This window comes from Rosa rugosa, chromosome 7, assembly GCF_958449725.1.
Source record: "Rosa rugosa chromosome 7, drRosRugo1.1, whole genome shotgun sequence".
Taxonomy (NCBI): Eukaryota; Viridiplantae; Streptophyta; class Magnoliopsida; order Rosales; family Rosaceae; genus Rosa; species Rosa rugosa.
In genome coordinates, this window is record NC_084826.1 from 7337741 (window position 1) to 7363803 (window position 26063).

Sequence of the window (26063 nt, forward strand, 5' to 3'; positions counted from 1 at the left end):
CTGGAATTTCGTTGGGAATACTTTGGTTCTTTCATCGGTAATATAACCAAAAAATAACAGGGATGGAAGAATTTTGTCATTTTTGCATACCCTAATTACGTTGACTATATAGTAATTCTTAGAATTGTCTGATAGTAACCCTGCAGTCACTGTGGTTTATGAAAAATTGTTAGTTAAATTAAGCTATCATAAAACCTGAAAGCAAAACCTTAAACTGGTTTGCACAAAGTTTCTCAGAATTTCTGGAACAAAGTGGTTGTTAGTTGTTAAAAAACAACATAGAGAAGTCACATCATAAATCCAAAATCAGAGAGCACAAGTAGAACAGGTTCACATGATCACATCTATCATACCTTAATAGTATTGAACTATTGACGCACTAACTATTTTTTATAACACTATCGCCCATTCTTCAAAACTGTCAAGTCTTCAAACTTAAGTTTCTTGGTCAATGAGGACATTTCATAGCTTCTCCGTAGGAATTCATTTTGCAGGATCATAGGTAACCATTCTCTGCAGTGCAAAAAGGTAGGACACTGTTAGACTTGCAAGCACTTCACCATATGTGACTCCACAATCGGACACTTCCGATGTCACACAGCAAGGAGTATAGGTGCATTCAAACTCCACAATTTCTAAAGATGACAAATGAAAACTACTAACCTTGCAGACTGCCAATAACTTGAAAACAAAAATAGTTTAATAAGCCAAGAACATAGATATACAATTGAAGAAACATGTTTGATAAAGTGGCTGCTAGAAGAACAACCAGGAGATACAAACCCTGAATCAGAATGATAATCAAATACAACAGGTCAACAGGTTTACAAATTACCTATCAAACAATTCTTCAGAAAGCCCAGTCTTCAAAAGTTTCTCGTTCTCGGTCAAAATAGGGATGTTTCATTGCTTGTTTAGCCGTGATTCTTTTTGCCGGATCATAGGTTAGCATCTTCTGCATGTCGAAAATGTTACGACACTATTAGACTTGTAAGTAGAAATGCACAATGCAACTCCACACTCGGGTCATAAAAAAAGTTGGCAGATTTGCACTCACAAAATTTCTAAACAAAGACGAGAAATGAAAAATAAGTTTGCATACCATCGTTACTAGAACTGAAAATTAGCCTTGCATACTGTAACATATTTAACCACTAGGCAAAAACCAAGGAAAATATACTTGGACTAATGGAAATTACATAATAGTGAGAACACTTACATATAAAAGGTCAAGTCCATATGCATCAATGTCAGGAATTATCCCTTCCAAGCCCACAGCTCCTCCTCCAGAAGCTTGTGCATTCCAATCGGGATTCCAATTTGGCAGAGTAGTGCAATCAGGCCACTGCTCCTCGGTTGGTACTCCTAGAGTCCTGCAAGCACCATCATACGGTATCATAGTGAGTTACTTTGTTACTGCATTTCAAAGAAAGTCTCAGAGCAGAGAGTGAACCTGAAAATGGAGCTCAATGCTTGTTCCTTAACACGTCCATAGAATAGAGGTTTGCCCAGCAACATCTCGGCTGCAATTCAAAAACAGAATCATCAATCAATCTAATGGAAGAAGAGAGAAACATGAGATAGAGAGAGAGAGGAACTGACCGAATGCACATCCTACAGACCACATGTCGACCGGGCGGCCGTATCTGCCTCCCAAGTAAATTTCAGGCGCCGTATAGTGGTAGCTGACCATGTCAGGTGTTAAAGCCGTGGCGGGGGTAGTAATGGAGCGACTAACTCCAACATCTCCGATCTTGAGGATCCTTGGCTTTTCATCCACGAAAAGATTGTCAGGTTTGAGGTCTCCATGTATCACAAAATGTGAGTGAATGTGAGCCATCCCCTTGCAGAGACTAAACACAAACATCTTGATGGTCCTTCTCGGCATTAATCCCGGTTCAAACTTGCTGATGTAGTGGCCCAAGTTCATGTCCAGATACTCGAAAACGAGATAGATACTTGTATCCGATGAACTTGGAGTCTCAACGTCGATGAGATCTACAACATATCTGGACTGATTCAGGTCTTTGAGAAGAGCCACTTGGCGAAGAATCTCAGGAGTGAAGCCTTGCCCATCACCTGGGTGCTCGAATTCCTTCAAGGCCACAGTTTGGCCCGTAGCCTTTTGAACCGCCTTATACACAGCTCCGTAGCGTCCCCTCCCTATCGTCCCCTTACTCTCGTACAATTCCCACACTCCCGCCCCTAATTGATTCGACGGCGCCTGAACCTTTCCGGCCATCTCTTTCATTTGTTGTTGTTGTATGTATTCAGCACAAGACCCCTATATATGTGGGTCGGGGACCCGTTAGTCTCGAAAGACAAAACTACCCCTTTAACCTGAGTGCCAAACGACGACAATACTACTTTGAATTGTCGTCGTTTGGCACTCAGGTTAAAGGGTCTGAAGCTTTTAGTAAGTAAATGAATGAACTTTATGTATGGTGCGACTTTGAATTGCAGCTGAGATGGTTACTGGGAATTTTCTGTTTTGAGGAGGTGTTGAAATCCATTTTCAGGTGACCACTCATTTGTCAAATTTACAATTTTTATTTTATTTATGGGAATGATGCAATGTGCTAGGAATGCTGGAAAAGGAGCAAAGATATATCCTGCTGGAGTTTGACCTTTTGTCTGTGAGTTTTCTGCAACTAGTCATTTTTCAATTGAATGTGTGTGTTTGAGACAAGAGAACCAGTGGGGGGGTTTTGTAATACTGCCTTATTGCGTGAGAGACTTGAGGCAGTTATAGTGTTACGCAGCTGAGAAGATGGAAAAGAACAGTAAAACTTTGCTGGTGCTAGAGGTGAGGGTTAGTTTAGTTGTGGGATAGCTGGATAGGGGTGATGGCAGTTGTATATCGATAGTTTTAGACTTTAGAGTTTGTTCCTATTCACACCATTTTTGCCTATTGGAGGCCAGCTTTGCTTTAGCTTAATAGTTATGCAACACCTATAATGGATGTTACCCTACTTTTTGTTATCAGATTGCTGGGTGGATCAGTGGATGTCTTGAGTCTTGACCCCAGTATCATATTCTTCGTCTTTGTTTTTATTAATTGAAATTTGGTTCTTATGAAGTGAAAAAACTCAACATATTTCAACCTGCTTGATTTGAGATTGATGAATACCTCTAATCATTTCTCAATCTATTTTGTTTTTGAGTGGATGTCAGTTTGCAGTGTCATTTTCTTCCCACAAAAAAAGTTTGCAATGTCATTTATCATTTCTCATCTTTGCTTTGAAATAGTGGAGTTTGAACACTTCTTGCTTTGTTTTTGTGGTATGTAATCTGGTTCAGTCACTACATGATCTATTAAGCAAACTCTCCTATACCTAAACAACAGAATGCTAGTGTTGACTGCAATGAATACTGATTCTGTCATATTTGATCCATATATGCTCTTTCATTCCAGACTGGAATTGGTACTTGCTGGTACATTACTGTCAATCTGTCATATGCTCATCTTTGTTAGGTGATGATGTTAAACTGTTGCTGGTTGTTTTCATGATTGCTCTGATTATGCCTCTCTGTAATGAGTCTAATGCTGTATTACTTTTTGGACGATGCAGATGCTCACATATGATCCTGCTCAAAGAATCACGGTGAGAAAAGCAATGGAACATCCCTATTTCAACCAAGATTGCTTTGAGAGGTATTCTGAAGATATTATTGGAATGTAATTGAGATACTCGGTTCTCTTGGCTCCTAGTCACTTGGAAATAGTTAGTAGTGTTACTGAAATGGAGATGGTTAATACAGGATGACCAATTCATCAACATTGTCATAGGATTCTAATTGCTTTTAATCTTGCATTGTTGTCCAACATAGATGTGAACAAACTCTTATGTGCTCTGGTTTTGGCTTTTATAAAGTCATTTCGTCTGAGACCCAAAATAGAAGAATTGGATACCTGAAGATCGTGATTTTGTAAGGTTCCCCGAGTTCAAAATCAAGTCCTTGGAAATACCCATATCCCCCCATTTCTTTAACTTACACACCAAACAGTACAAATATTCAGTCTTTTTCTTCTTTACCAAAACGAGTATATAGATAAAAAAGGGCAGAGATACCTTCCCGGTGTGCAAAACAAAACAACCACATCTGTAACCAAAAAAACAAAAGCCAACCACATCAACTTTCGTCTCTGCTTCCTCTTGCTCTCTTTATCCTCCATTGACTGGTGAAGATAATTATCAAGTTTGAGTGGAAAAGGTAAGGCTTGCTGTTTCTTTCAACTTTGCTTTTCTCATACCAAGTATATAGAATGAACCAATCTACTTCAAGGCTTCTTAATGTATCAAGTTGGAGCGGAAAAGGTAAGGCTTGCTGTTTCTTTCAACTTTGCTTCTCTCATACTATGCATATAGAATGAACCAATTTACTTCAAGGCTTCTCTTAATGATCGATCAAATTGCACCATAAACGTGTAATGATCTAGACGTCTGAGCTATTACCGACAGTAACTGGTTTTCTAAACAAAACCATAAAAATGCAGATAACTGTCTCAATTTCAGTCTTTAATAATTGTCAGTTTGTCACTGCTTAATTTGTAGGACCCAGTTGAGAAAATTCCTTAGTTCTGATACTAGCTGCAACTTTACTCTTACACATGAAAATGTATGGATGAATCAGATCTCAAGGGGAAGGAAATGGCAGATGAGGAAAGAAGCAATTTTGCCTTCCCTTCAAAGTTTGAAATGTGATAATCTCCAACAACACTTTTTCTTGAGTGTACCATAGTTTCAGTACTAGCCCAATTCAAGAAACTATAGGCTTCCATTGATATAAATACCTAGTCCAAGAGAATCAACATGCATTGTCTTACAAATTCAACACCATGGATACCCACAGAACAAAGTTGGTTTTACAGAACATTCTTGTAGTGACCACCATTTTCATGACTTTGATATCTACTTTCTGTGCTGCCAGTGGAGTTGAGCAATTGGAGACCATGGTTGAGGAAGCCGAAGATCATTTAGCATATCCAAGCACAACTAATTGGTATGTATGTGTCCGTGAGAATATCATTTAATTTTCTTCAGTATAAAGCTTAATGGTTGGTTCTATGTAGGATTGATGAGATGAATGGCATGGAAGATGAAGAATGGGCAATGGTGCAGAGGAAAGGGAACCAATTTGTAGTGAATGATCAGCCTTTCTATGTGAATGGATTCAACACTTACTGGTTAATGGTTTTTGCTGCTGATCAGTCCACAAGAGGAAAGGTCACTGATGTGTTCAAACAGGCAGCTTCAGTGGGACTAACTATTTGTAGAACTTGGGCATTTAACGACGGCCAGTGGCGAGCTCTTCAGAAATCTCCAGGAGTTTATGATGAAGAAGTTTTCAAGGCAAATTCTAACTTTTTTTTATTTGTGATTCAATGCTTGTGAATAAATGAGTTTTAACGTGAATTTCATGTAATGAGTTGCAGGCTCTGGATTTTGTGATAAGTGAAGCAAAGAAGTACAAGATCAGACTCATATTGTCATTGACTAACAACTGGGATGCATATGGTGGAAAACCACAATATGTCAAATGGGGAAAAACAGCTGGCCTGAACTTGACATCGGATGACGACTTCTTCACTCATCCAACACTCAAAAGCTACTACAAGGCCCATGTTAAGGCAAGTTAAACCATTGTACTTAAAAGTTTGTTGTGTTCATACAATTTCAGAGATTGTTTCCACAATATGAAAATTATGCATTGATATTTTGATTCTGCAGACGGTGCTTAATCGAGTGAATACCCTCACCAACATAACTTACAAGGATGATCCCACTGTTTTTGCTTGGGAACTGATGAATGAGCCTCGATGCACTTCAGATCCTTCCGGTGATAAACTGCAGGTTTGTTTTCCTCAAAAGTCTTACTTAAATTAGCAAATCATGTTCTTGTAGTTCAAGCAATATTGTGTGTTTTCTAGGAATGGATACAAGAAATGGCAGTTTTCGTTAAGAGTGTGGATCCAAAGCACCTTGTGGAAATTGGTTTGGAAGGATTTTATGGCCCCTCAACACTTAACAGAGTTCAGTTCAATCCTAACACATACGCTCAACAAGTTGGCACTGATTTCATAAGGAACCACCAGGTCTTGGGTGTTGATTTTGCTTCTGTTCATATCTATGCAGACTCTTGGTAACTCCCCAAACTCTTTGTTTACAGTACTATTATTCAACTTAAAGCTAATATAATTTCCTTGATGAAGGATTTCGCAATCAATTTCTGATGTCCATCTTCAATTCACCGAGTCATGGATAAAAGCTCACATTGATGATGCGGAGAATTATCTTGGAATGCCTGTTGTTTTTGCTGAGTTTGGTGTGTCTACGAAAGACCCTGGCTACAATGTCTCATTTAGAGATACTCTAATCAACAGTGTGTACAAGGTCCTCTTGAACTCCACTAAGAAAGGAGGGAGTGGAGGTGGGAGTCTTTTGTGGCAGCTCTTCCCTGAAGGAACAGATTACATGGATGACGGCTATGCAATTGTTCTCTCGAAATCTCCTTCGACATCAAACATCATAGCCCTTCACTCCACAAGACTTGCCGTCTTCAACTCCAGATGTGCTTGGAAATGCAAATGGGGTTGCAGGAAGAAGAGTCCGCTAGAGTTCCTATACAACGATGACCTGTAATGTTGTGTGTTTTCCACTGTCCGTTCCTTGCTGTCGATTTGTCTATGTATGAAATGTGTGTTCATCTGTACATGACAAAACTTGAAGATTTACCCAGTTAAAATAAAAGAAAAGATTTGGACCATTCACTAGTTATCACTTGTGCCAGCTTTTTACTAAATATGCTCTTTTTGTGGCTTTTCTCAACTGTTGAGCGTTAGTAACAAAGAGATATATTTGGTTTCATCGCTATTGCTGACATATTCCATAAAAAAATTTCAATCATCAAATGATAGAGTAAACATGAGCTTGCTTGGCCTGAGCAAAGGCTTCATCCTGACAGTGGTATCTGCTCTAAGCAGCAAACTGAATAGTTTTTGGGTTTTCCTGATGTGGTGGTTCACAGAAAGGTCTCGGAAAAGGAAGCTTTATGATATAACTCTCGTCGCATGGTGCGTATCAGCAATTTACTTTTCGCTTGCATGCAAATTGTTACATTTGAGGGTAAGAGGAGCCATTTTCAGATTAGGGATTGGAAATTACTTATTATCTGCTAAAGTATTACCAGGACCAGTACCAGAATGGATGCTTGATGAGTCTTCACCATCAGTGATGCGCTACTGCTGCAAGGGATTAGGCATTCTGGGTTCACTTGCTTATTACATAATTGTTACTATGATGTTCATGTATTTAACCAGCTACTTTCGTAAGTGGTTACGTACTGTTGAAATGTTAAATTACTTCATGTTCTATTGTAATATTATCTTAGATTATGTGGCCAAGTGTCTGGTCTGATCAAATACCACATATCGGGCTTAGATTGCACCTTGGTTGTTGCATTAGGGTTGTATTTTCAACCCTTCACAACATGAGACAGTAGATTTGAAATTGAGGAATCGAAAAGGCTGTAACGTTTAGCCGTTCTCTGACTTCTCTCAACTCTCTCTCTTGCATCTTTTTTTTTTCTGTGCATCTGTGTTCATCTTTATGCGATTACAGTTGAATCAGTGCAGTTAGGAACTTAAGATATTAGTGGGCTGATATCAAACATAATATCCAACACGTTTCAGATAACCTGTAATAGTCTTCAAATAGGGACTTACAAACTGGAGTTGTTGTCAAAACAGTTCCAACCAAAAGAAATATGGACCATATGGTCAAACTGTTATTTCCAGCGTATTCCATAGACATTTATGTAGAAACTTTACTACTGTTTTGATCACCTTAAAATGAGGTCGTTACTTCTTCATGGCATAAATGAGTTTGTTGATACAAAAAGAGCAAAAGAAATAGTGTAAAGTGTTTAAGGATAATCAAAATTGACAGAGAGAGAGAGAGAGTTTCGATTCAGAGAGAATGAGAATTCATGTGTATTATTCTTCTCACAAAGGAATGTATTTATAGGAATACATAGCTAGTGTGAAAGCTCTAAGAGAAACTCAATTTGGTAACAATCTTCTCTTGTTGATTGAGGGCTGCAGCTCCACATACTTGCATTCAATGATGAAATCTGCCATGCTTGTTGCCTCTTGGTATAAAGCATGTCACACAAGTCTTCATACACTCAAGTACCTATGTTTATACACTCAAGTACCTATCTATACACTCAAGTACTTATTACATGATATAGACATTTATACTATGACTCATACATACTACAACATGAGTCATATATACTACAACACTCCCCCTTGGATATTTCATGTCAATAGAATTGTCTATGCCGTGCGCTTCGAAGTTGCCTCGTTAAAAACCTTGTCAAGTAATAAAACCCTGTGGGAAAAACAACCTTGGTCGAAGGAGAAAAAGAGCACAACGCGCGTTGAGTGTGGAGTATGCAATATCATAGCTTCAGAGATAAGTGGAGTCTTCTTATCAGCATCATAAGTAGGTAATATGTCTACGAGAGGGATGCAAATAGAGTTGCTGCAACAAAACCTTGCCCGGAAAACCCAGTGGGAAAAACCCGTGGTCGAAGGTAAAAGATGAGCAAAAGCATATATGTTGAATCAAAACATCTTCAGGATGTAGTATAAGTGGGGCGACCACGCTAAAGATGTGCCTCGTTAAAACCTTGCCAGGTAACAAAACCCAGTGGGACAAAATAACCCTGGACGAAGGACAAAAAGAGTACACGATGGTCAAGTGGGTATACTTCTGGATACTCCCCCTGATTTCAACATCTCCTTTGTGTCTCTCAAACGTGGTGCTTCTCTCGTTGCCTCATTAAAAACCTTGCCGAGTAATAAAAACCCTGTGGGACAAAAAATAATCTCGGTCGAAAGGGAAAAAGAGCACAACACACTCTTCACGTTTTGAGACCATATATGTAGACATCCCCCCCTCTTATTGATCTTTGAGGAGAGTCTGTTATTGCTGATTTTATGCTTGATGTTGTCGCTTTTCATGCAGCCTTGCTTCATTTGTTTCAAAATAAGCAGCATTATCTTAAATGCTTGTAGGCTCATCTTGTGGTAGACTTCAAACCACAACTATTCGAACATGCGTAACTATGGATCCAATCCATATACATTCACGAACCACTTCGTGAAGAGCAATAATCTCTGCATCGTTCGAAGATATAGCGACTAAGGTCTATTCTATAGACCTTCAAGATATCACGGTCATACCCATGGTGAACACTTCACCAGTCTGGGAAGACCTTTGTATGGGTCAAGAGATACCCAATATCAGCAAAAACCTTCCAAAACACTTATGTCGTTTTGGGGTAGGGATAGAATACGCAGGCCAGCGTTTGGCGACGTTTCTGGTGTGTGATGGATCTGAATCCATCATCTCTCTATAGGGATAGAATAAGCCCATATCGATCGTATATCTCAAGTACCGAAAGATATCTTTTTACACCAATCTAATGGCGTTGCGTTGGCGCAGAGCTATACCTTTAGCTAACAAGTTTATGGCAAAGTGAGATGTCCAGTCTTGTGCATTGAGCTAAGTACAATAATGCGCTTTATTGTACTTGAGTAAGGCACTTCAGCCTCTCTAGCACATCTTCGTCTGATCATCCATTCAGACGAAGAGGATCCTTTTCAGGATCAAGACTACGAATGATCATGGGGTGCTTGAAGGCTTGACCTTGTCAAAATGCCTAAGCATCTATCAACACGGTGCTCAAGTTCAAAAACCGAGGCTTAATTGTGTTTCCCCAAAAATCCTTCATCTCAAACTCGGATTTCAAGTGTTCAACGATTTCCCTTAACTCATTAAGGGCTTCTAATGAAGATCATGTCCAACATGAAAACCGTGATAGAATCCGAAACTTGTTATGGAAACGCACGGGCATATCCCTTCCCAATCAAGTAGTCACTTTAGTGAGCGTTTCAATTCTATTGCAAACGCGCTCCGTGGTCTAGAGCCACTTGATTTGGGTAAATAAAGTTTCACTATGAACTTTCATGTATATTCCGTATCTAGATCCCCATAGAGATACGTAGTGACCACTTTTATAAGCTGCATGTTCAGTTATTTGGAAACTACCAAACTGACAGGGTAGTGGATGTAATGTCATCCATTACGTGAGAATATGTCTCATCGTAGTCAATTCCAGGGCGTTTTGTGAGAAGCCTTGCGCCATAAGGCGAGATTGCCATCTCGTTTTCTCAACACGCTTTCTAACGAAGACCCATTAATCAATAGGTTTTATGTAAGGAGGTGTTGGCATCACTGGCTCAAAGACCTTCCTCTTCGTTTAATCTGGATCGCATCTTTCCATTAGGCTAAATTTCTCTACGTTGGTATTCATGCTTCAACGGAGCGTGGTTCGATATCATCGGTCTCAACAAACTCATGCGCAACAGAATGCGCAACTACATCATCAATTATGATGGAGTTTCTATTCCACGTCTCATGTACACTAGTGTAATTTTCATAGAGCTCTATATTCTCAGGAATAGGTTCTGACGTTGAGGCGTCCCCCAACGATAACCATAATCCAGAAGATACTCATGAGACGGATGTTGAGTGTCGATGATCTAAGGATGCCAAAATATCCTTCGAATCCACGGGCTTCCCACGCATCCTAGCTGGGGCCATGGCCTGTAACGCCAGAGTGCCACTTTCTATGACGTTGGCGCCTTGCCTACCTCTGTGTAGGGTGGCGCTACGTCCTCTTATAGGGACGTCCTTCCTTGCAGGCATTTGTGCAGCAAATGTGTGTGATCTCGTCACTTTAATAGGGATCGAGATGAGACATAGTGGGGACAGACCACGACAATTCCTGTCGTTCCTGCTGAACATTCGTGTTCTTATCTCCCCCTAACGACGGGAAGACTGTCTCATCAAAGTGACATCCGTAAATCAGACGGTAAGGAGATCACCTTGCAAGGGCATTAAGTGGCGAACGATTGTTGGAGTCTCAATTCCAACTAAGTTGCTCACTTGTTTTTAAGGACCTACCATAGGCGCTGTGGCGGCGCAATTGGCACATAAATGGCTCACATTGGCACATAAATGACTCACTCGAATGTGCGTAAGTACAAAATATTTGTACCCAGTCACTAGCTGTAACGCAGGGATACATTGAGTGGCGGTAGGTCATAGAGGAATTAGCATAGTTGTATGCGATATTTGCATCACCCCAAGCGGATATAAAGAGATTGGTGCGCATCGCCAATGTCTGAACTGCCATCGTAGTTATTTCCACGAGACCATTTAGGTGTGTATATGGGAATGTGATGTCCAACATCACTCCCTTTGCAATAACCATCGAAAATCTTCGATGTATACTCACTAGCATAGTCAAAATCCAATTGACTAAATAGGATGATCCGGGGAGTGAGCCCGTTGTCATATTATATGTGCTATGAGTATAGCATAAGAAGCTTTTATAGATGGACAATGGCACAACACGTGATTAGTGTGTTTGCGTGTCAACCAACATCATGAGATATTTAAACGTCCGCAAGTTGGTTGAATAGGTCCACAAATATCACCTTGGATTAATTGTAAGAATGGTATATTTTCTTTAGTGTCCTTTGCATAGGATGGTCTCGATCCTATCTTTGCTAAAGAGCAAGCTTTGCAAAACGAAGTAACTCTTTGGACCAATCTTTGGTTCATACTTCTTTTCGTTTTGAGGAATGGATGTCCGTGAAGTCTTTAATATATGGAACATCATATCACGACCTGGATATCCCAAACGGTCTTGCCAAAGCCTATATGTGTCAGAATCCCATAAGTCATCTCTTATGACATGGTTTGATTCAATGACTCGAATAGTGGTTGCATGCAACCCACTAGAGCGACACATAAGTTTCTCTAATACTCGTTTATGTCCGTAGTCATTAGAGGCGATGCAAAGGAACTCTTGTCCATTCTTACAATGTGTTTTCACATGAAAATCATTGGCTCTTATATCTTTCAAGTAATAAAGTTCGGAAATTAACACATGTCCATGATATTGAATAATAATGCGACACTTTATTAATAGCCAATGATTACATCAAAGTTTCCAAAATCTATTCCAAAATAAAATCAAACTTATACAAATTGTAATTGCCAATCCGTTTGGTAATTCCAATGAAATATGACCAGGGAAGTAGAGAGATGTTGGTGGAGCGAGGCTCGCTTAAATACCCCGATCTCAATTACTTTCCTAGACATCATACTTCATTGGGTACGCCACATGAGAAAGAGTCAATACAATTGTCATTTGTTGACTAAGGCACATTTGCCGTTTTATTGGAAAATAGAAAAGGACTATTCTAATCAAAGTCTGCGGCATCCTCGTGCTCTTTACAACTTTGAAGTCCTCAGTGGTGAGAGTGATATCTTCACCATCTTCATCTTCAGCAAGATTGATATCTTCATCTTCAGCAAGATTGATTTCTTGCTCTCTCAATTGCCTATACTCCTTGTAGCTTGCAGCTAGTTGGGTACTTGCATGGCATTGCTTGAACCAATGCTTCAATTGATCCATATGGTATCACATCAAGATAATTACTTGAGCAGCATGCTTTGTGGGTGTTCGTTGGAACACAAGGCCCTGGTTAGGTGCCTGTATTATGGGCAATATCCCTCTCGTAGTGAGATGGTTCTCAACGTTGGTTACCCAGCCATGGTATTCCGAGCCTGTTGAGTCAAGCATTGGAAAATCGAGTCTAGGTTCATTCGACATCCTGAACAATAGGAAGATAAGATATATTAGTTTCGGAGTTTAAACTTCCACGAAAACTAAAATAATAAGATTTCTGAGCTATGCTACCAAGAAATCAATTTCCAAGAATATTTGGATTTAGATGAAAACAATGATGTTTGCGGATGCTCTTAGTCCGATTATTATGAACACTCTTAGTTCATTGATTTACGAACACTCTTAGTTCGTTTAGAGTGAATCCCCACGATTCCACTTTTAGTCCATAAATTGATGTTTTGCGGACGCTCTTAGTCCGATTATTATGAACACTCTTAGTTCATTGATTTACGAACACTCTTAGTTCGTTTAGAGTGAATCCCCACGATTCCACTTTTAGTCCATAAATTGATGTTTTCCGGACGCTCTTAGTCCGATTATTATGAACACTCTTAGTTCATTGATTTACGAACACTCTTAGTTCGTTTAGAGTGAATCCCACAATTCCTGCTTTTTTATTACAAGTCCCTGAAAAGAAGAGAAAAAGGAATACAAACTCAAAACAGGAACTTTAATCTTTAAAACTTACTTGTTGAAATTCGGAGCAAATTTGCTTCTGAACAGATCGCACTTCAAATGTTATACAGGTCTCAAAACTGCTCCAACAGGGCTGAAATTTGGAGATAAGATATAAGAGACAGAGATTAACAACTTTGATGAAGAAATGATTTTGATTAGATGTCCCGAAAAGGACGTTTATCGGCGTGCAAGCAGGTTGATCTGCACAGGAACGATCATACTGAATAGCTCCCACTTTGAATGGTGTACATGTCTTAAAACGACTTCAACAGGGCTGAAATTTTGAAGTCAGATAGAAAAGACATATATGAAGAACTTTGATGAAGGAAGGATTTTGATCTGAGGTCCCTATCAAGATGTTTCGGGGCGTGCAAACAGGCTGATCTGCACAGGAAAATCACTTAAAAGTGTTTGGCAGGTGACTCGGCAGCTGCTGCACAGGTCGCTCGGCAGCTGCTGCGCAGGTCGCTCGGCAGCTGCTGCGCAGGTCGCTCGGCAGCTGCTGCGCAGCTTCTCGGCAGCTGCTGAGCAGGGTCTCGGCAGCTGCTGCGCAGGTCGCTCGGCAGCTGCTGCGCAGCTTCTCGGCAGCACTTGGCAGCGGTCTGGTTCTGTTCAAAAATTCCGGCGGCCGGTTCAGGCCTTTTCCGGCCGGTTCCGGCGATTATGAGGCCGGTTCTGGGCTTCTGGGATCAATGGCTTTGATATGAGCTAGGTTTTGGAGGTTTTTTGTAGGTTTGGAAAAATGACTTCGATTGATGATGAACTCTACTCTTGTCAATTTTCGATTCTAATTCTAGAGCAACTTCGTGCTGATAACGTGTTTAAGGATAATCAAAATTGACAGAGAGAGAGAGAGAGTTTCGATTCAGAGAGAATGAGAATTCATGTGTATTATTCTTCTCACAAAGGAATGTATTTATAGGAATACATAGCTAGTGTGAAAGCTCTAAGAGAAACTCAATTTGGTAACAATCTTCTCTTGTTGATTGAGGGCTGCAGCTCCACATACTTGCATTCAATGATGAAATCTGCCATGCTTGTTGCCTCTTGGTATAAAGCATGTCACACAAGTCTTCATACACTCAAGTACCTATGTTTATACACTCAAGTACCTATCTATACACTCAAGTACTTATTACATGATATAGACATTTATACTATGACTCATACATACTACAACATGAGTCATATATACTACAACATAAAGTGAATTAACAAAATGGGATTAGGGTTGTGTATAAACCTCCTGTACTATATCATCTGTACGAAAGACATATAACAGAACTGTAATCTCTTGTAATTGCATCTAAAGAAGTGGTAAATTGGAAGCGAAGTTCCTAAGTCCCCTGGAGCAAAAATAGTAACAGTAATAAATTGGTAGGTGCAAGCCCTTGTAAGTCTGTGAGCCTCTCCATTATTGAGTTGCTATAACACAAGACGAGGATAAAAAGAACTCAACCGTTTTATGATTTCATCCCACAAGTGATACGTTTAAGGAACAGAAGGAGGAAGTACTGGAGGTGGGAGTTATTTTGCTGCAGTTCTTCCCTGAAGGAACAGATTACATGGATGACAGGTATGATATTGCTCTCGAAAGCTCCTTCAACATCAAACATCATAGTCCTTCACTCCAGAAGATTGGCCATCGTCAACTCAAAATGTGCTTGAGGTGGAAATGCAAATGAGGTTGCAGGAAGAGGAGTCCGCTAGAGTTCCTATACCAGGATGATCCGTAATTTTATATGTTTTCATCTGTCGATTTGTCTATGATCTATGTCAAATGTTCTGTATATATGATAGAACATTAGAACATGAAGATTCACCCAGCTAAAGTAACAGAAAAGATTTGGAGAACCACTTCTTACCGTGTCTCGTTCCGGCTTAGGCTTTACTCCTTGGTTACTAAATATGAGCTTCACCTGTCAGTATTCTTTGTGGCTTTTCTTTTCTGAACTTGTAAGCATCAGTCACAATAGAGGCATTTGGCTTAACTGCTGCTGCTGACACGTACTGCTACATGACCTATGATTTTCAATCATCAGTATTGAAGAGTAAACATGAGCTGGCCGGTCACTGCCAAAGCCTACATTCTAGCAGTTGTATCAGCTCTAAGCAGCAAAATAAATAGTTTATGGGTTTTTCTGATGTGGTGGATCACTGAAAGGTCTCGGAAAAGGAAGCTTTACGAGAGTGTATCAGCAATTCAGTTATCTCATGCGTGCATATGGTTCCATTTGAGGTTTAAGGTAGCCCTCTTCAGATTATGGATTCGATTCTGGCTTGGACATTACTCATTAACTTCTGCAGTAATACCAGGACCAGCACCAGCACCAGAATGGTTTCTTGACAAGTCTTCCCCATCAGTGATGCTCTACTGGTGCACGGGATTAAGCATTCTGGGATCGCTTGCTTGGTATGTAATTGTTACGATGATGTTCATGTATATAACGAGCTACGTCCGTAAGTGGTTACGTATCAGATAACATGTAACAGACTGCAAATATGGATTTACACTGGTGTCCTTGCCAAACAGTGTAGAAACCAAAGAAAATATGGTCAAACTGTGATTTTTGGCATATTCCATATAGATACTGTAGAAATATTGCTGGTGTTTGATCACTATAAATCAATTGATTTTGTTACTTCTTCATGGCACAAATGAGCTTTCTGATACAAAGAGGAAAAGATCAAAAGAATACTGTAAAGTGAATTAACAGAGTGGGCTTGAGAGTGTGTATAAACCTCCTCTCCTATATAATCTGTATGAAAAACATTTAATGGAACTGTAATCTCTTGTAATTGCATCTGATGAAGTGGTAAATTGGAAGCGAAGTTCCCAAGTCACCTGGAGCAAAAATGGCAACAGTCATATACTGGCAGGCACAAAGCATTCCATGTCCATGGGCCTCTCCATTTTTGAGTTGCTGTAACAAAGGAAAAGAGGGGAAAAAGGAACTCAATGGATTTATATTTCATCCCATGAGTAATCATGTTTAAGAAAAATATTCATTGTGATCTGGATGATGAACCAAATTCAAATTATGTTTGAACATGCATATTGGACCAACTGATTATAACGTATGCAATGGCAGACTAGATTTAGTTTAACCAAATCAACTGATATGAAATTCTCTGAGGGCATTACTCACATGTTGAGGCTGCTCACTATTTGGTAAAACTTAATTTTGAAAGAACTGCAGCTGCCTGGTCACCAGCTAAAAAGAAGTAAGGATGCCTCAAAGCAGCTGCCGCTGATAATCTCCCCCTTCTTAGGCTACCTCTCTCTGAAACCAGCTTTGTAGCCAGATCCCATCCTCTACCCGAATCAAGATCAAGAAGTGATAAGTCAGGCCTCAAGCGAGTAGACTCCCTCCATTCATTCAAGTCATATCCAAATCTTTTTATCTCCCCATTGAAATTCTTCAAGCCTGCCGAAGACCTTAAGGATGGTACTGCCATTTGCAATAGTATGATACCAGCAGAATACATATCAAAAAGATCAGGACTGTTCAGCTGCAACAATAATCGCAACCTCTTCAACAAATAAACACATTTCCTATACATATCCCAACTATCTCCTAAAAAGCAGCACTTCTTTGTTTCAAGGTTTAGCATCAAAGAAACAAAAAAGCTAAAACTTTAGTACCTGCCAAAGAATCGGAGAAAGAACTGCAGCAATAGGTTCTGGAGGAGGCACCGGTGTTTCCTCTGGGAGCACATACAGTTCAGGAGGACAGAAGTCAGGGTCAAGCAGGCCTCGGTTTGGAACAAAGTTCTTTCCAATCCGGAGGTCAGTAGCTGCCCCAAAATCTATGAGCTTGATCTTTCCCTTTTTTGTCACTACTAAGTTTGCTGGCTTTATATCCCGGTGAACAATGCCTGTGTCATGGATTTTCTTGAGCGAAGTAATAATCTGACGCATTATTTGCGTGATGATCAGGGCACTGCGCTTGACAGAGTCTACATCTTGCAAGACACGTCCAAACATGACAGACTCTAAGTTAAAAGGGAATTTCCGATCTGTCATGTAGTCAGCAAGAGTTTGGTTTCCCTGTCAAATTGACATCCCTACAATTAGTGTGAGGGATGGTTCATCCTTAAGTGAGCATTTAAATACAAGAACTTGATCAAAGATTTCAAGGTATAAAATAGCAACGAGTTCTTAATCATCATATAAACTGATAAAGCATCATCCTTTATGACTGATCTATAGAAGCTGAATATAGAGAAAAAGGCTTTAGATTATTAAGCAAGTGATCCCCAAATGTGTTTGAGTACCTCAAATTTCCAAACAAGCCACTTTCCACCCTTTGTAAACTGTGAACTTGTTTTATCAGCAACAAAACTTCCCAGAAAAGCTGCACATGTTTCAGGTGCTGCTCTAGACAGCCTGTAGTTGAACCACTCCTCGAATTCGCCACATTCTTCTGCCCCCTGCATTCCAACCTTCACCTGCATATCTCAAATAACCAACTCATCAGAGAGAAGCCCACTTTCATATCATGTGAAAAGCGATATCGACCTAGCAATAATCATAGTTAGTTACCTTCTTGAGGATGACCTTATCCTTAAACTTCTCATCCAACCGCAAAGCTTTCCCCCTTCCTCTCTTCTGCACTCTCTCCTCAACATTCATATTCTTTGGAACAATGGCCCCAGAATAAACAACGCCGAAAGACCCTTCTCCCAACTTGTCCCCAATCACAAAATCAGACATCTTCAATCTTCTCCTTCCAGCCAAACTATCCAAAGCCAGTTGCAGAGGAGCAAGAAGGTATGCATCAATGGCACCTAAGAGAATACCTGGCCTTGCAGTTAAATATATCCACGTTATCCCAGCAAAAACCAGAAACCCCCATTTCTGTGTCTCTGATAGGTCCTCTGTAACTTTCTGAAACTCCATGATCCCATATTGAAAAGGAGGAAACTGCTCCAAATGAAGAGTGTTCTCCAACACATTTCCAGGGATGTCGCTGAAGAATGCATTACACCTATGTGGGTGAACCTTGAATTGGTTTGTGAAGAAGCAGAGATTGTCAAGTGAATTGGGTTTTAATGGAGAGTAAAATAAAGGTTTGGGATTGTGTTTAAGTGTAGTTAAGCTTGGAGAGGGCAGATAAGCCATGGCTGTGGGTTGTTATGGAAGTTATGTGGTGAACTGGTTTTGCTTTTGTTTTGTGGAGAAACCAGTATAACTGTCAGCAAAGGCTAGCATTTTGACACGTGTACGATGATTTATCCATATGTGGGTTTCTCCTCCCCATACAATACTACCAAAACAAAAGCATAAAAATAAAAATAAAAAATAAGAATCTTCATATCAAAGAAGTGAATCTCTTTATTACTGCTCTCCAGCAACATACAGAGTTGTTATAATCAAATTCGTCTAGGAGAGGAAAAGGAAAACATGGATAAAAAAGCTTGTATCAGGGAGACAACCGAACACAGTACATGGGGATCTAGTTCTGAAGAAAAGAGACTGCAGGCCTAACATAACTAAAGCCTGAGAACGGGTTTCCAGAAGCATTCGGACTAGCAGCTGGGGAGTCCACAAGTGGCATGTCAGTCCAGCATTTCTCAAAGTTGGCGATGCAGTGCTGCCCAGCAACATCAGGTCGGAAGCTTGGTTGGATTTCACGAGCATCCAATTTCTTCCAATTAATTGGCTTGAACCATTTGTGGCGCTTGATTTCATCACTTCCCAGAGGTCCACAACCCAGGCGCTTGCTGGTGTCCTTCTCTAATAGCTGAAAACATAACCAGGCTAAGTAAGTTTCATAGTCAATTGTAAACATGAAATGAGAAGGTGCAAACACTCGAGGATCAGCATTATTCTTCAGTCTTGACCCATCAAAAGAAAAGGCATTGGCCTTCTCATATCTAGATATCCTTCATTTTGAAATTATTGAGGTATTGACTGAGATCCTAGATTGTCCCGTGCTTACCATTATATTGGATGCATAGATGAATATAGAACGAAAACATATCATATAATTCAGTATGTACTGCCATAAAGACGTTAGAGTAACCCCAAGACTAAAAAGTTCATTAACTGGTTTAAAAAGTGTTTAGACCAAAAAAGACAAAGTAGATTATAAATATTAGAACAGAGGATATTTACCGCTTTCACCAGAGAATGTGCTTCACTTGTTAAAAAGGTTGGCAACTTGACTTTGTCCTTAACTATCTTCTGTTGAATTTTCTGACGGTTCCCCGTAAAAGGAGGCTACAGAAGCAAGACACACCAGAGACATTATATATAACATATACGGTAAACTGCACCAATCTGCTGCCTTGTCATGGCCCTTTATACACACACACCAGTCTGACATGTAAGCAATATCAGTAAACTGCATACCTTTCCAGTAAGCATCTCAAACAATAGAACTCCCACACTCCACCAATCTGCTGCCTTATCATGGCCCTTTCCCTGAATTATTTCAGGTGCCATGTATTCTACAGTTCCACATAGAGAATTAGATCTTGTATTTTCGTCAAATTTCTTTGCAAGCCCAAAATCAGTCAACATAGCCTATTTAACAAATCAGTGATCATGTTGTCAGTTACACTTCTTTGGAGCAATTAAACAAACAACAATCAACATAAGAGAGTGAGAAAAGGAGGTATACATGGCCATCTTCATCCAATAAGATATTTTCAGGTTTAAGATCCCTATGCATAATGCCATTTGCATGGAGGTGAGATACGGCAGAAACAATCTCAGCAGCATATATTCGTGCCAGCTCTTCCCTGGAAATAAGAGAAGTGTAAACATTAGTGTCTGCACTAGAGCTCAAAACGATGGAACTCCAAAACCTTTGTTACCTGAAAAGGCCATGGTGGTAGAGCTGAAAGAAAAGGTGACCTCCATTGACAAAATCCAGCACAAGATATAGTCTGTATTTGGTCTGCATGATGATTAAACCAAGTTAATACATTATGCAATGTCATTAAAGTTGCAAAATCAGCAATGTAACCAGCAGTATCTTTTGACCAAAGGACATTACAGAAAAGGCAAGTTGGAATAGAAAACTTCTAGAGTCAGGAGGAAGAATTACTTGGAATGAGTATCTAAGCTGGATAATGTACGGATGATCAACTTTTGTTAATATATCCCTCTCAGCCTTCATGTATTCAGCATGGTTCTTCTCCATGATCTTATCCTTTCGCATGACCTTCATAGCATATATTTCTGATGTCCCCTTCTTCCTCACCTGATATACTTTTGCAAATGCACCCTGCCCAACAACCTTCAAAACCTCAAAATCTTCAATGCCTACGCTCTCAGTCTTCATGGAATTCTCCTCAACAACTTCTAGAGGTTTTCCAAGGACACCATCACCAATAAAAGGTTCCTGAGATTCTTTCACGGTATCTTCATGGAGACACTCTACCAGATCCACTGAATCTTCTGTGTCATGAATAGTGAGTTTGCTGAGCTTCAATGAATGGCTTACATACGATGAAGGACCGACCAAAGAATGTGATCGGTTGTGAATGACGACAGGATCATCATATATATGGTCAGCACCATCTTCAACAGAGGCAGAATTAGCCGAGTCTACCGGGGCATGGACTGGTACAGGACCAAATACATCTGAAAAGTCAAGCTCAACGTGATCGGACACAACAGCATCCATCTGGCCCATTGGAAAAGGCAACTGGGTCTGAACTGGACTGCACTTGCGGGTCTTGGACGAATCAGGTAGCTGAGACAAAACCATTATCGAGTTTAAAGCAGGAATGCTAACTGCAGAAGGCAGCTGAATCGATCCCTGCCACAACCGTTGAACCCAAAACTCCCAAGACCAGTGCTCAAAAGAAATTGATCTATGCAACTGTCGCCTAGACTAGTGCAGAAGGACTCCTGTCAATTGCCTTAACCAAGAGGAAGTTAACAAATGCAAACGGGGTTCCCAAGAATCTCGGCAATAGACAGAACAAAATCCAGATGAAGAAGAGGTTGTTCTTGTTTCCTGACTGACAAGGAAACACGGATGCTTCAGTAGCTCTTGAATTCATGAAGGATCAAGCTATCAGACCTGTGTTCAATATCCAATACAACAAAATAAGTTAGCACAGTCACAAATGCAACAACTTCTCCATCATCATAACACACTCTCAGCAAGCAAACATAAACAACCCAAGTACAATAAACTAACAGTTTTATTATGCAAATAATACTCTATTTCTATAAACGAATTCAAATTCGCAAATAGCAAAGGTTAATTCTTTTACCAACCTTTCCCCTTTCTAATCCAGATTTTCCTATAATTAAATTAAATTTCAGGAAGGAATGATGCAGATGCTATTGGATGCAATCAACAACACAATTCAATACCCAGAAACAAAAACCAACCCCAAAAAAAAAAAAAAAAAAAAAGCAAAGCGAAATTACAGTAAGAACCCAAAAGAAGATCGTACAAAAGCCAATCAGAGACTCGAAGAAGCCAAAAAGGTTTTGAATTTCAAGCTAATGTGGTAAAGGCCGCCAGAGCAAACACAGATTTAAACGAATTCCATCATCAATTGGGTTTTTGTTTTCGCGTCTGCGATGTTCAGCAAACGCAAACGCAAACGCAAAAACAACCCCCCAGATCTAAAAACGGGTTCTTTTTTTAATGAAGCCCCAAAGCTTAAAGATACGTTTTTTTTTTTTTCTCAAACGGAAAAACCGGAAATACAGTTCCGATTGGGAAACCAAAATCCAAAGAGAGATTAGGGAGGGAGCTTACTTGGGTAGGTTGCAGGCGACGAAGGATTAGAATGTTGTGAGAGGAGGAGGAGGAAGAGTTGGAGACGTGTTTTCAGAAGTGCGGACAGGTCGCGTCGCCGCTTATATTTGCCAAGTAATAATGTGACGAAAGGGGTGGCGGCTAACACGTGGCGGAGTCTGAACGGTTGGTTCGGGGGCAAGTGCAATCCCGCTTTTTGGACTACCATCCGAATATGCTTAATTCCGGTTTTTGGGTACTTTATTTTGGGTCTGCACGCCACGCCAGCGTTCAAATTGCGTCGACCGCTAATTCACGCTTTTCATTATTTTGGAATTTTCATTGATTTAAGCATGTTACGACATACATTATCTATTATTTCAGATAGAAATTTTATATGATATTAGCTGAACTTAGTACCATCTATAGATACAATCAATATTATTATTAGAGTACTTATTGTCATAGTAATTGGTTTTGATTCTAAGTATCTATTCATTATGTAATGGTGGTTAAAATGCTTGATTAGTTTATGTAACCAAAACTCATACAAACTATAATATTAATTTCTTTTAATATCTCATTGGAGAGTATGAATTCAGAACGAGGTTTCAACCCCTTTACCCTAAATTGATAGAAATCACAATTTTTTTCATTGTTGTTTATTGTCACATTAAAAACATTTTTTGTTCATTGTATGGGAAGTTTTTCACAAAGATTGTGTGATAAATCTATTCAAGCAAATGGGTGCTGATATTCAATCAAGTTTTGATCATTTAGGATTTTTTATTGGTTAAACGTTATTATAAAAAAAAAATTGCTTCCTTTTGTGGGGATTTGATAAAAAAAATATCATTTTGGAGTGTCTTATGATAATCCAGATAATACAAAATACCTCATGATAATTAAGGTCACATCTTAACAACTTGCCTCTAAAATTAAGCACAATTACAAAACTACGACGGAGCTCTCTCTCTCTCTCTCTTCTTCCCGTTACCCAATCAAGAAATTCTTACATTGGACAAACGTACACGTGGAGGTGGGGCAGCCCAATTAAAACTCATAAAATTTTAAGTGTGTTCATAAACTATCCTTACTTATTAAAGAAATATCCAAAATACCCCTTGCATGTTCACTGATTGGCAACTACGTAAGAATCTCTCTGCCCAAACCCATCTAAACCCTTATCCATCGGACTCGACCCTTGCCAAAATCTCTCTCTCTTTCTCTCTCTGTGCTTTGTAGCACCGGAGATTCAATCCACAACTTTCTTCTTTTTTTCTCGATCTCCGGCTTTGTCACTCATCGACCTTTTTCTATGGCGGAAGGCAAGCTCAATCTCCCTAACGATCTCCTCGCGTTGGCGACTCACCTTACCACACTTGCTCAGGTCTTCTTCTGGGCAAACCCATTATTATTCCACAGTATCAGACAATAATTTCACACATACTGGTGCTGGTAGTACTCTTCTTCATAACATTCATATTTCTTATTCTTGTACTATATATGTGATTTTTGATGCTTGATTGGTTGGATACCAAGATCTTCTTTTTCAGATTCCACTTAAATGACATGCTTTAATGATATTGTTTTGTTTTGTTTGTGTACTGTGATAAACCTAAAGTAATCTGGGATTCTGGGGTTCACATCCAAAACCAATTGGCAATGGATGGAGTGACCCAAACTCTTATAAACTCTTAGGCAATGTCCCATTTTTCTCATGTGAGATCTATATATTCTTAGCACGCCCCGCACGTGTGACTAATTTTCAAGCCATACACGTTGACAACTTTGGGTGACGTGAACCCCGTGTGGCCGTGAGGCATGCACACGTGAGATAACCCGCTCTGATACCATGATAAAGTAATCTGGGGTTACACCCCAAACCAATTGGCAATGGATGAAGATGTCCAAACCCTTATAATGTCTATAAAAGAATGAAATTTTAGAATGTAAATTTTGATCAATTATGATAATGCTGTTTGGGTTTCAAACAATTCCATAACATTCCTACTCACTAATTCAAATGGCAAAACCACATAAACTGTGAAATTGTGAATTAAATTGACCTGAATAAGAGGCAAGCTTAGTTTGACAATGAAGAACTGATTGATATATGTTTAAAAGCTTGATAAGCGGAATATGAACTGCCTTGTTCATGGCTTTATTTTCTCAACCAAAACTTTATCACAATGAGACAAATTATTAAGCATCACAATTTAACTTTTTGTACAACGTTACAGTAATATATAGGACCTTTTGCTGTTAGTATCTTTCCAGGAACTGGTTTTGATTTACTGATAAGATCAGAGGAGCAAGTGAAGCTTCTAAAGGTTAAAGGGTAATACATTAGTTGTTCTTAGCTTTTGTTTGGTGGCTGACTTAGTCTTATGAGTAGTATTATACGATGGAAATTGGGAAACCAAACATCTATTTAACTCTTGTGCTAAGTAAAATCCCATCTTAGTTCTTCACTTATATATTTCTCAGTCTCAACCATCATTTCCCACTCTGTCTTTTCAATTGTTCAGGAAACTATAACAGTAAAAATGGCACCTTCCCTTTGTTTTGGACCTTTTAGACTCCATTTCATGCTTTTAGTTTTCGCCATCTTGAACACCAGTTTACTTGCAAGTGACCCTCCTTTAACATTGGACTACCATGCATCTATTTGTCCCACTTTGTTTAATATTGTAAAGAAAGAAATGGAGTGTGAAATTCTCTTAGATCCTCATAATGCCGCCTTGATAGTCTGGTTACACTTTCATGACTGTTTTGTTTATGTCTGGGTTTTATCATTAGCTTGTTACTTAGCTCTAGTGCCATATATATATGTATTAGCTTTAATTTCAAGTTGCTGCTGTAGTCTTGTCACGTACTAGTGTAGAATTAATGAACATAATGGAAGCAGGGATGTGATGGTTCAGGCTCTTAGCTACATTTTCTTGACAAGTTTATCTCTACTCTTTATTGAAGGTAATTGTCCCATTACTTGAATTTTGAGAAAACTCATCATATCTTATTCCACCGTGTAGTACACGAGTACCGCTAAAATTTGTTTTGGTGAACTGAAGTGTTATATGATATGCTCTTTGTTTGTGTTTGTGGTTGAAATTGATGATTTCCTCGGCTTTAGATAGTGATGAGAAAATTGTTCATGTTTAGAGAAGTCAAGACGTCCTTATGAGAATGAGCATTTGGATGCTGAGCTGAAGCTTGTTGGAGAATATGGGCTTCGGTGCAAGACTGCAAGAGGGAGTTGTGGAGGGTCTAGTATGCTTTGAGCCGCATCGGTAATGCTGCCAGGGAACTTCTTACCCTGGACGAGAAAAATCCTTGCCTTATCTTTGAGGGTGAGGCTCTTCTGCGTAAGATGAACAGGTATGGGCTTCTGGAAGAGAGCCAGAACAAGCTCGATTACGTCCTTACACTCATTGTCGAGTACTTCCTTGAGAGACGTCTTCAGGCCCAGTTGTGGTTATGTTTTATTTTGTTTAATGTGCTTATGGGAGGTTGTCCTAATTGAAAAAAGTGTTGTGGTTGTACTTTGACTAAAATCACTTGAAATCTTCCTGGAATCACAATAAAATCTTTTTACTAATGTTTGAGCATACAGTTTTGTCTTACGTTTGAATTCATTGTCCAAAAAAATACTTTTGAAGTTCAACCGCAAATTTGGAACACATGTCACTGACCAAGTCACAGGCCATGTCACTGCCCAACAGGGGCGGAGCCACGTTGGGGCCTAGTGGGTCCCGTGCCCCACTGAGATTTTTCGAGAATAAGTAGTATAGAGTTTCCAATGGTAACTAAATGTTGAGTTGGTTCAGTGGTAGCTCCTAGTTACTAGCTAATGTAACTGCAGGTCTCGAGTTCGAGTCCTTTTGCAGCATTAGGCTAGTTTTCTGTTTTTTTTTTTTAACATAAGTTCTTATAATTTTAAAAATCAAAGTTAAAATATATAACCATCATAAATAAAATTATAAATTTCATTAAAAAATATATAATGTTTTTTTAAAAAATATATTGATATTTTCATAACTTTATTATAATTTG

General features: G+C 39.4%; 4 protein-coding genes and 1 long non-coding RNA gene across 12 annotated transcripts; 1 reads left to right on the forward strand and 4 right to left on the reverse strand.

The window, feature by feature from the left end:
• Window positions 1-279: 279 nt before the first annotated feature.
• On the reverse strand, window positions 280-2317 carry LOC133722144 (cyclin-dependent kinase B1-1). Its single transcript, XM_062148970.1, has 5 exons — window positions 1603-2317; window positions 1454-1523; window positions 1220-1373; window positions 836-955; window positions 280-513 (listed from the first exon to the last, which is right to left on the reverse strand). The coding sequence occupies exons 1-4, from the start codon at window positions 2249-2251 to the stop codon at window positions 851-853; spliced, it is 978 nt and encodes a 325-aa protein (XP_062004954.1). The 5' UTR covers window positions 2252-2317; the 3' UTR covers window positions 280-513; window positions 836-850.
• Window positions 2318-2406: 89 nt separating this feature from the next.
• Window positions 2407-7552, forward strand: LOC133723524 (mannan endo-1,4-beta-mannosidase 6). Of its 7 annotated transcripts, none has more exons than XM_062150369.1 (9): window positions 2407-2416; window positions 2584-2636; window positions 3573-3655; window positions 4933-5004; window positions 5075-5354; window positions 5438-5632; window positions 5733-5855; window positions 5933-6144; window positions 6215-7552. In XM_062150369.1, the coding sequence occupies exons 2-9, from the start codon at window positions 2586-2588 to the stop codon at window positions 6642-6644; spliced, it is 1446 nt and encodes a 481-aa protein (XP_062006353.1). In that variant the 5' UTR covers window positions 2407-2416; window positions 2584-2585; the 3' UTR covers window positions 6645-7552. The 7 variants fall into 7 exon arrangements, 6 of the variants coding, with proteins under 6 accessions (XP_062006353.1, XP_062006354.1, XP_062006355.1 ...); XR_009853083.1 differs by lacking the exon at window positions 2407-2416 and having other exon boundaries at window positions 2491-2636; window positions 6215-7075; window positions 7192-7552; XM_062150370.1 differs by lacking the exons at window positions 2407-2416; window positions 2584-2636 and adding an exon at window positions 3444-3475.
• Window positions 7553-12079: 4527 nt separating this feature from the next.
• On the reverse strand, window positions 12080-13727 carry LOC133719815 (uncharacterized). The gene is made up of 2 exons (XR_009851479.1): window positions 13304-13727; window positions 12080-12760 (listed from the first exon to the last, which is right to left on the reverse strand). It is a non-coding gene; the product is annotated as an uncharacterized LOC133719815 (long non-coding RNA).
• A 2153-nt stretch (window positions 13728-15880) lies between these two features.
• Window positions 15881-18557, reverse strand: LOC133719813 (serine/threonine-protein kinase STN8, chloroplastic). Its single transcript, XM_062145987.1, has 5 exons — window positions 17840-18557; window positions 17572-17745; window positions 16940-17344; window positions 16443-16806; window positions 15881-16217 (listed from the first exon to the last, which is right to left on the reverse strand). Exons 1-4 carry the CDS (start codon window positions 18416-18418, stop codon window positions 16459-16461), a joined length of 1506 nt encoding a protein of 501 aa, XP_062001971.1. The 5' UTR covers window positions 18419-18557; the 3' UTR covers window positions 15881-16217; window positions 16443-16458.
• A 56-nt stretch (window positions 18558-18613) lies between these two features.
• LOC133719814 (serine/threonine-protein kinase AtPK2/AtPK19-like) lies at window positions 18614-22184 on the reverse strand. Of its 2 annotated transcripts, none has more exons than XM_062145988.1 (7): window positions 22029-22184; window positions 20352-21335; window positions 20119-20201; window positions 19923-20043; window positions 19652-19825; window positions 19415-19519; window positions 18614-19040 (listed from the first exon to the last, which is right to left on the reverse strand). In XM_062145988.1, the coding sequence occupies exons 2-7, from the start codon at window positions 21015-21017 to the stop codon at window positions 18753-18755; spliced, it is 1437 nt and encodes a 478-aa protein (XP_062001972.1). In that variant the 5' UTR covers window positions 21018-21335; window positions 22029-22184; the 3' UTR covers window positions 18614-18752. The 2 variants fall into 2 exon arrangements, with proteins under 2 accessions (XP_062001972.1, XP_062001974.1); XM_062145990.1 differs by lacking the exon at window positions 22029-22184 and adding an exon at window positions 21718-21981.
• Window positions 22185-26063: the final 3879 nt, after the last annotated feature.